Source organism: Ornithorhynchus anatinus, chromosome X2 (assembly GCF_004115215.2).
Source record: "Ornithorhynchus anatinus isolate Pmale09 chromosome X2, mOrnAna1.pri.v4, whole genome shotgun sequence".
Classification (NCBI taxonomy): domain Eukaryota; kingdom Metazoa; phylum Chordata; class Mammalia; order Monotremata; family Ornithorhynchidae; genus Ornithorhynchus; species Ornithorhynchus anatinus.
The window spans coordinates 2005960-2015801 of NC_041750.1; the positions used below are offsets into that span (position 1 = coordinate 2005960).

Consider the following 9842-nt stretch of genomic DNA (forward strand, 5'->3'; position numbering starts at 1 on the left):
CTATTTTTCCTGGATTTTCCCAGTTATCCGGTTATTCAAAGACACCTAAGATAAGGAAGTTAAATCACATGGTACCAAAGATTCATTAGCTCACACAAAGTGGCTATTTGGATATTATTACATTTTCTCCTTACACTGCTAAAAGAAATACACTTTGCAATATGCTAAGAAGGAGTTAGGCGTGTATTTCCAAACGAGTGGCAAGAGCACGGATTTGGGAGTCAGAGGACGAGGGTTCTAATCTCAGATCCGCCACTTGTCTACTGTGTGACCTTGGGCAAGTCACTTAACTTCTCTCTGCCTAAGTTACCTCATCGGTAAAATGAAGCTTAAAAGTGTGAGTCCCACGTGGGACAACCTGATTACTCTGTATCTACCCCAGCGCTTAGAACAGTGCTCAATACATAGTAAGCGCTTAACATACCACAATTAATATTATTCTCATTACTGCATTTACCCCAGCACTTCGAACAGTGTTTGACACACAGTAGAGGCTTAACAAATATCATTATTATTATTGGTCATTCCAAGATTTAAAATTGCCCTGATGAAACACTGGTCTTCGATGCAGGTTTATAGTATTTGCCTCCAGGTGTATATGATTTGCTACCATCCCATCTCTTCCTATTTTTTATCACTGGGGTCCTCATTTCAGAATGACAGAAAACAACTTGGCATTCAAAATAGCCCGGAAATGGTCTCGAGAATGCTTACAATTGTGAGGTGCTTTTTGGGAGCTCCTCCATCTGAGAATTCCGACTTCTGGCACTTGATGAAAGAGCAATTAACCGAGAACTATGTGAACAAGGTGTTCCTTTACCTACTGAACCCGCCACCTCCCCTTTATCAGAATTGCCGTGATACCAAAAGGGTGATGAATCACTGGGCTTTTACGTGGGTGAGTTAATGAGGTAGGAGGAGCTATCAGAGCAGTTCTCGACTGAACTAGGTGAGAAAGGCTGGTGAAGGGCCGGTCAACATTGAGGACACCTGAGATCTATCAATTCTATTTCCTGGCCTAGTCACGTTGCAAAGCAAATAAAAGTCAAATACCCACATTACAAGAAAATGAGATACGATGGTACACGCCAAGGAGTTAAAATACTGAACCCCATGGTTATATCTTGTTCTCCACTTTAGACACACTCATCTTCAACAACTGCATCGCTCTTCATCGGGGAGAATGGTATTATTGTAGGTGGTCAGGAAAAAAATCTTGATTTTCTCTGCTACGAGGCCACAAGATGCACCCAATGATGCACCCATCCTTGCCCAAGATCACACAACAAGCAAGTGGCATAATCTGGATTAGAACCTATGTCATCTGATGCCCATGCCCGTGCTTTTTCCATTAGGCTACACATCCTCATCCTCATCTTCATCATCAAATAGATTTCCTGAACAACGACTGCGTAGAGTGAAATGTGCTACTAGAGTTTCTATTTGCCCTAGAGGAGAACCTTAATCATAAGCAGAAACCAACTGCACAGTCTCACCAAGAAACTTCCAACGCAAAGCCCCAGAAAGCTGTGTTTATTTTCCCTAGCCTATATTAGCGGATAGTTGACCATGGTTGATAACAGGAGGTGTGAAAATGAACTTCACGTTGAGGGGGAAAGGATTGGAGAAAGTTCATGAAATAAGAAAAGCGATATATCATTAACTGGTCCCCTTCAAAGTTCAGACAAGAATGCAGGGAGGTGTGAAAATTAGATTGGGGAGAACCAGTGGAGAGAAGAAATCAGCCGTTCTACTTGGGCATTTCCACTTTCAAGAGGTAGCCACTGGACCGGATGGGCAAGCCAAATTTATTCTAATAAAGTGTTCCAACTCAAAGGTAGAAATTAAACAGTTTAAACCCTTACCTTCCCTGATTGATCAGCGGAGTTTCCTGGCTGCTCCCCGCTGTCCCGGGGTCCCGGGCAGGGCGGGAGGCTGGGACTGAAAGCCATGAGGTCGCTCTTGGCGGCCCCGTCCCCCGCACACGCGTTCGGACGCTGACGCCGGCGCTGCTGAGAATACGACCAACTCCCCACCGCGCTGGAGCAGACCAGGGCCGGAGGGACGGGCCCGCACAGATCCCGTGGGGGCGCCGAGCACCGCAGCGCCGTGTACAGCAGCACGGTCAGCACGAACAGGCTGGACACGGCGCAGATGGCGATGATCAGGTACACGTTCACGTCCACCAGCGCTGCCCGCTGGCCGCCCCCCGACGCTCCCGACGCCCGCACCCCCGACGCCCGCGACGCCGCCTTGCCGTCCTGCCCGCTGTCCACCAGCGACACGCTCACCGTGGCCGTGGCCCGCAGCGCCGGCTCCCGTGTCCCGCACCACGACCAGCAGCGTGTGCCGCGGCCCGTCCGCCTCGTCCAGGGGCCGCGTCGTGCTGATCTCGCCCGTGTACAGCCCGATGCGGAAGGGGCTGCGCCCGGCCCCGCCGCCCGCCTCCCGCAGCTCGTACGACAGCCACGCGTTGTAGCCCGAGTCCAAGTCCACCGCGCGGATCTTCGCCACCGGGTGCCCCGCACCGACCCCCTGCGGAACCAGCTCCGGTCCCGGCTGAGGCGCCCCGGGGGACCCGGACCAGGGACTCGACCCCGCCGAGGACCAAGAGGGGGAGGCGGCTGTGCCAGAATGGGGCGGCAGCACCACCGGGGCGTTGTCGTTCTCGTCCAGCACGAACACCTGCAGCGTCACGTTGCTGTCCAGCGCCGGGACTCCCGCGTCGCGGGCGTTCACCTGGACCTGCAGCAGCTCCAGCTCCTCGTGGTCCAGCGGCTGCAGCGCGTACACGCGCCCGCTCTCCGCGTGCACCGACACGTAGCTCGACAGCGGCCGCTCCCGCACCGGCCTGTCCACCAGCGAGTAGGACACCAACGCGTTCTCCTGCGCGTCCGGGTCCCGCGCCGACACCGTGAAGATGTGGCTTCCCGGCGGGTTGTTCTCCTTCACTAGCACCGTGTACGCGGGCTGCGCGAAGGCCGGCGCGTTGTCGTTCACGTCGGCGATGGCCACCGACACGCTGGCCGTGGCCTCCAGCGCCGGATCCCCACCGTCCCGCGCTGTCACCAGCAGCACGTAGGCCGCCACTTTCTCTCGGTCCACGGGGCCCTGCAGGACCAGGGAATAGTAATTCTTGAAGGTGGACACCAGCCCGAACGGTCCGGGGGGCGTCAGGGTGCACGTCACCTGCCCGTTGGCCCCCGAGTCCCGGTCGGACACGCTGATCAGAGCGATCACCGTGCCGGGCAGGGCGTCCTCTCGGACGGGTAGTGATAGAGACGTCACCGTTATTTCGGGGGTGTTGTCGTTCGTGTCCACGACTTCTACCAAAACAGTACAGTGTTCCACCATGGGAGGGTTTCCCCTATCCGTAGCCTCTACCTGGATTTCATGCAACTTCACTTCTTCGAAGTCTATCATTCCTACCACTTTGATTTCTCCACTATCCGGATCAATGCGGAACTTGCTCTTCACCTCTGGAAATACATCACCACTGAATGAGTAACTAACGACGCCGTTCGATCCCTCATCCTGATCGGTAGCGTTAAGTTGGATCACTAGGGTCCCATTGGAAGTATTTTCTGGCAGTCGCACTTTATAAACGGCCCGGTCAAACTGGGGGGCGTTATCATTCGCATCTAGGACCATGACCAATAGTTTCATGGATCCGGTCAGCTCAGGCTTGCCCCCGTCTACGGCTGTCAGCACTAAATGCAGTTGTGCGGTTTCCTCCCTGTCTAGGGGCTTTTTTAATACTAATCCAAGAGATTTGATGTGTTCGTCACTTCTTTTCACATCCAGAGAGAAATAGTCATTGTTGCTGAGGCTGTAGGTAAGGAGAGCGTTAGCTCCGATATCTGCGTCTGAAGCGCCCTCTAGCGGAAACCGAGAATCTAGTAACCTGGACTCTGCAATCAACAAAGTCTTTTGTGCTACCGGGAAGACGGGCGGGTTATCGTTGATGTCTTTGACCTCCACTTCCACATGGTCGACCCGCAGCGGCTTGTCCACGATCACCTCCAGGTGAATGCTACACGCGGGGCTCCGGCCGCACAGCTCCTCCCGATCGATCCGCGAATTGACGAAGAGGATGCCGTTCTGCAGATTCACCTCCAGATAGTCCCTGCGGCCCTGGGACACCGCCCGGAACATCCGCGGCACCAGCTCCCCGACCTCCAGCCCCAGGTCCTGCGCGATGCGGCCCACGAACGTGCCGTGTTTCGCCTCCTCCGGCACCGAGTAATGGAGCTGGCTGCTCCCCCCGGCCCAAACTGTGACCAGCAGCAGAACCGCGGTCAGCAGCCGCCGCCGGCTCCCCCGGCCGCCGCCCCGCCGGATCAGCATTGCACAAACCTGTATCCGAGGCTCCGGTCACTGATCCATCGCTCCAAAGGTTTCAGAATCCCGTCAAAATCCCTCCTGCAATCCAATCGCCCTGCTTCTGTTCTCCTTCTCTTTCAAAATGGAGCTTTTTTAAGCCCAGGATGATCCTTGTATTTCCTTTGTCAGGAAACACCTTGTGGTGGACAGCGACACCTTGTGACTAAACCGGTAAGTACCATCGCAATTCATTTTCTGGGTTTTCTTGATCTTTATATAACGCGGATCGGTCCTTTTTGCAATTTCGGGGCTCCTCCCAGGCTGTAGGCCTAACAGACGCGCTGATACAATAGATTACCAATAACCCTATGTTGTTGGAATTATTCCGATCAATTTCTTTGTTTTTAATACATAGCAACCTGCCGTTCTGTGTAGTCACGCTTTTCAAAAGGGCGCAAGTGAAAGGAAGAAAGAAAGAGAGAGAACGGGAAATAGAGGGAAAACCGGTCCGTACAAGTTCCCAAGTATTGAATTGAAGAATTAATTCCACTGAAACTTCAGCCTCTTGCATTGACCCAATTGCTTAGGACAGAGGTCTGCACAAAGTAAGCCCTCAGTAAATACTATTAATTGATTAGTTGAGTGCTTAGTACATACCAAGTACGGCATTAATATCTCGAATCGATGCAAGATAATTGGTCAGGCAGAAATCCTGTGGCACACATGGCTCACAGTCTAAGTAGGAGGGAAAGCAGGTACTGCATCCCCATTTCACAGATAAGGAAAGTGGGGCCAGAGAAGTTAGGTGACTTACATAAAGTCACACAACAGGCAAGTGGTGGAACCGGTATTAGAACCCAGGAATTCTGACTTCTACTTCTGAGATCCTTCCTCTAGGACACGCTACTTTCCACAGTCCCCACTAACTTATCTTTGCAAATACCTTTATAAAAAATGTACCAACTCCCTTTAAGTTCATCAAGTAGTGTCTATAGTCGCTATTTCTCCTGGATGCACCCAATTATCTGGTTATTCAAAGATACCTAAAAGAAGGAAACAAAATCACGTGGTTCCAAAACTTCATTAGCTCACATAAAGTGGCTATTTGGGTATTATTACATTCTGAAAGAAATACACTTGGCAGAGTGCTAAGATGGAGTTAAGCGTGTATGTCCAAACTAGTGGCAAGAGCACAGGTTTGGGAGTCAGAGGATGTGGCTTCTAATCCCAGCTCCGCCACTTGTCTGCTGTGTGACCTTGGGCAAGCCACTTAACTTCTCTCTGCCTCAGTTACCTCATCTGTGAAATGGGGATTAAAAGTGTGAGCCCCACATGGGACAACCTGATTACTCTGTATCTACCTCATGCTTACAACAGTACTTGGCACATAGTAAGCACTAAATATACCACAGGTAATACTATTATAATTATTATTGCATTTACCCAGTGCTTAAAACAGTGTTTGGCACACAGTAGACGCTTAACAAATATTATTATTATTATTATTGGTCATTTCAAGATACTAAAATTACCCTGATGAAACACTGGTCTTCGATGCAAGTTTATAGTATTTGCCTCCCGGTGTATATGATTTGCTGCCATCCCATCTCTAGCTATTTTTTACCATTGGGGTCCTCATTTCAGAATGACAGAAAACAACTTGGCATTCAAAATATCCCGGAAATGGTCTCAAGAATGCTTACAATTGTGAGGTGCTTTTCGGTAGCTCCTCCGTCTGAGAATTCCGACTTAAGGCACATCATGAAAATGCAATTAACTGAGAACTATTTGTACAAGGTGTTCCTTTACCTATTGGACAAGCCCCCTCTCCTTTATCAGAATTGCTGTGATCCTAAAAGCGTGATGAATCACTGGCCTTTAATGTGGGAGAGTTAATGAGGTGGGAGGAGCTATCAGAGCAGTTCTCGAAGGAGCTAGGTGAGAAAGGCTGGTGAAGGGCCGGTCAACATTGATGACACCTAAGATCAATCAATTCTATTTCCTAGCCTTCCCACGTTGTAAAGCAAATAAAAGTCAAATACCCACATTACAAGAAAATGAGACACGATGGTACACGCCAAGGAGTTAAAATACGGAGCCCCATGATTATATCTTGTTCTCAAATTGAGACACACTCATCTTCAACAACTGCATCGCTCTTCATCGGGGAGAATGGTATTTTTCCTAGGGGGTCAAAAAAAATCTTAATTTCCTCTTCTACAAGGCCCCAAGATGCACCCAATGATGTTAACACCTTTGCCCAAGATCGCACAAAAACAAGTGGCAGAATCAGCATTAGAACCAAAGTCCTCTGACGCCCATGCCCGTGCTCTTTCCACTAGCCTACACATTATCATCCTCCTACTCATCTTCATCATCAAGTAGATTTCCTCAACAACGACTGCTTAGAGCAAAATGTGCTACTAGAGTTTCTCTTTGCCTTAGAGGAGAACCTTAATCGTAAGCAGAAACCAACTGCACAGTCTCACCAAGAAACTTCTAACGCAAAGCCCCAGAAAGCTGTACTTTTTTCCCTGGCCTATATTAGCGGATAGTTGACCATGGTTGATAACAGAAGGTGTGAAAATGAACTTCTCGTTGAGAAGTTTGGAGAAAGTTCATGGAATAAGGAAAGCGATATATCATTAACTGGTCCCCTTCAAAGTTCAGACAAGAATGCAGGGAGGTGTGAAAAATAGATTGGGGAGAACCAGTGGAGAAAAGAAATCAGCCGTTCTACTTGGGCATTTCCACTTTCAAGAGGTAGCCACTGGACCGGACGAGCAAGCCAAATTTATTCTAATAAAGTGTTCCAACTCAAAGGTAGAAATTAAACAGTTTAAACCCTTACCTTCCCTGATTGATCAGCGGAGTTTCCTGGCTGCTCCCCGCTGTCCCGGGGTCCCGGGCAGGGCGGGAGGTTGGGACTGAAAGCCATGAGGTCGCTCTTGGCGGCCCCGTCCCCCGCACACGCGTTCGGACGCTGACGCCGGCGCTGCTGAGAATACGACCAACTCCCCACCGCGCTGGAGCAGACCAGGGCCGGAGGGACGGGCCCGCACAGACCCCGCGGGGGCGCTGAGCACCGCAGCGCCGTGTACAGCAGCACGGTCAGCACGAACAGGCTGGACACGGCGCAGATGGCGATGATCAGGTACACGTTCACGTCCACCAGCGCTGCCCGCTGGCCGCCCCCCGACGCTCCCGACGCCCGCACCCCCGACGCCCGCGACGCCGCCTTGCCGTCCTGCCCGCTGTCCACCAGCGACACGCTCACCGTGGCCGTGGCCCGCAGCGCCGGCTCCCCGTGGTCCCGCACCACGACCAGCAGCGTGTGCCGCGGCCCGTCCGCCTCGTCCAGGGCCCGCGTCGTGCTGATCTCGCCCGTGTACAGCCCGATGCGGAAGGGGCTGCGCCCGGCCCCGCCGCCCGCCTCCCGCAGCTCGTACGACAGCCACGCGTTGTAGCCCGAGTCCAAGTCCACCGCACGGATCTTCGCCACCGGGTGCCCCGCACCGACCCCCTGCGGAACCAGCTCCGGTCCCGGCTGAGGCGCCCCGGGGGACCCGGACCAGGGACTCGACCCCGCCGAGGACCACGAGGGGGCGGCGGCGGCGCCAGAATGGGGCGGCAGCACCACCGGGGCGTTGTCGTTCTCGTCCAGCACGAACACCTGCAGCGTCACGTTGCTGTCCAGCGCCGGGACTCCCGCGTCGCGGGCGTTCACCTGGACCTGCAGCAGCTCCAGCTCCTCGTGGTCCAGCGGCTGCAGCGCGTACACGCGCCCGCTCTCCGCGTGCACCGACACGTAGCTCGACAGCGGCCGCTCCCGCACCGGCCTGTCCACCAGCGAGTAGGACACCAACGCGTTCTCCTGCGCGTCCGGGTCCCGCGCCGACACCGTGAAGATGTGGCTTCCCGGCGGGTTGTTCTCCTTCACCAGCACCGTGTACGCGGGCTGGGCGAAGGCCGGCGCGTTGTCGTTCACGTCGGCGATGGCCACCGACACGCTGGCCGTGGCCTCCAACGCCGGATCCCCACCGTCCCGCGCCGTCACCAGCAGCTCGTAGGCCGCCACTTTCTCTCGGTCCACGGGGCCCTGCAGGACCAGGGAATAGTAATTCTTGAAGGTGGACACCAGCCCGAACGGTCCGGGGGGCTTCAGGGTGCACGTCACCTGCCCGTTGGTCCCCGAGTCCCGATCGGACACGCTGATCAGAGCGATCACTGTGCCGGGCAGGGCGTCCTCCCTGACGGGCAGCGACAGAGACGTCACTGCTATCTCGGGGGCGTTGTCGTTGGTGTCCAAGATTTCCACTAAAACTTTGCAGTGGCCAGATAAAGGCGGATTTCCTTTGTCAACAGCCTCCACAGGGATTTCGTATGAATTTGTGTTTTCGGTATCCAATTCACCGGCCACTCTGATCTCTCCTGTTTTCATGTCAATGGTGAAGGCATCTTTCACTTCAGCTGGAACAAGGTTACTAAACGAATACATTATAAGCTTGTTGATTCCTTCATCCTGGTCAGAGGCATTCAATCTGATGACTAGTGTCCCGTTGGCTGTATTCTCTAATAATTTCACCTCGTACTCGGATCGGTCAAACTGCGGGGCGTTATCATTTGCATCCAGAACCGTGACCACCAGTTCCACTGAGCCCGTCAGCTCGGGTTTGCCCCCGTCTGTGGCCGTCAGGACCAAGTGATGCTCGGGAACTTCTTCCCTGTCCAGGGATTTCCTTAAAAGAAGATCCACGGATTTAGTTCGGTCATTTTTGGTTCGTACTTCCAAAGCGAAATGATCATTAACACTGAGTCTATAGGTCAGGATAGAATTCACTCCGATATCTGCATCGGAAGCGACCTCTAGCGGGAATCTCGAATCTGGAAGCCTTGATTCATAAATCAAGAGTCTCTGTTGTGTTACTGGGAAGACTGGCGGGTTATCGTTGATGTCCTTGACCTCCACTTCCACATGGTCGACCCGCAGCGGCTTGTCCACGATCACCTCCAGGTGGATGCTACACGCGGGGCTCCGGCCGCACAGCTCCTCCCGATCGATCCGCGAATTGACGAAGAGGATGCCGTTCTGCAGATTCACCTCCAGATAGTCCCTGCGGCCCTGGGACACCGCCCGGAACATCCGCGGCACCAGCTCCCCGACCTCCAGCCCCAGGTCCTGCGCGATGCGGCCCACGAACGTGCCGTGTTTCGCCTCCTCCGGCACCGAGTAATGGAGCTGGCCGCTCCCCCTGGCCCAGGCTGTGACCAGCAGCAGAACCGCGGTCAGCAGCCGCCGCCGGCTCCCCCGGCCGCCGCCCCGCCGGATCAGCATCGCACAAACCTGTATCCGAGGCTCCGGTCACTTATCCATCGCTCCAAAGGTTTCAGAATCCCGTCAAAATCCCTCCTGCAATCCAATCGCCCTGCTTCTGTTCTCCTTCTCTTTCAAAATGGAGCTTTTTTAAGCCCAGGATGATCCGTGTATTTCCTTTGTCAGGAAACACCTTGTGGTGGAC

The 9842-nt window shown here is 53.5% G+C and overlaps 2 protein-coding genes across 2 annotated transcripts; both read right to left on the minus strand.

Annotated features, from left to right (window-relative positions):
• On the minus strand, positions 1-4347 carry LOC120638103 (protocadherin alpha-3-like). The gene is made up of 3 exons (XM_039910566.1): positions 2332-4347; positions 1866-2261; positions 1-45 (listed from the first exon to the last, which is right to left on the minus strand). The coding sequence occupies exons 1-3, from the start codon at positions 4345-4347 to the stop codon at positions 1-3; spliced, it is 2457 nt and encodes an 818-aa protein (XP_039766500.1).
• A 2607-nt stretch (positions 4348-6954) lies between these two features.
• Positions 6955-9842, minus strand: LOC100075255 (protocadherin alpha-6). Its single transcript, XM_029053318.2, has one exon. It carries the CDS (start codon positions 9656-9658, stop codon positions 7163-7165), a length of 2496 nt encoding a protein of 831 aa, XP_028909151.1. The 5' UTR covers positions 9659-9842; the 3' UTR covers positions 6955-7162.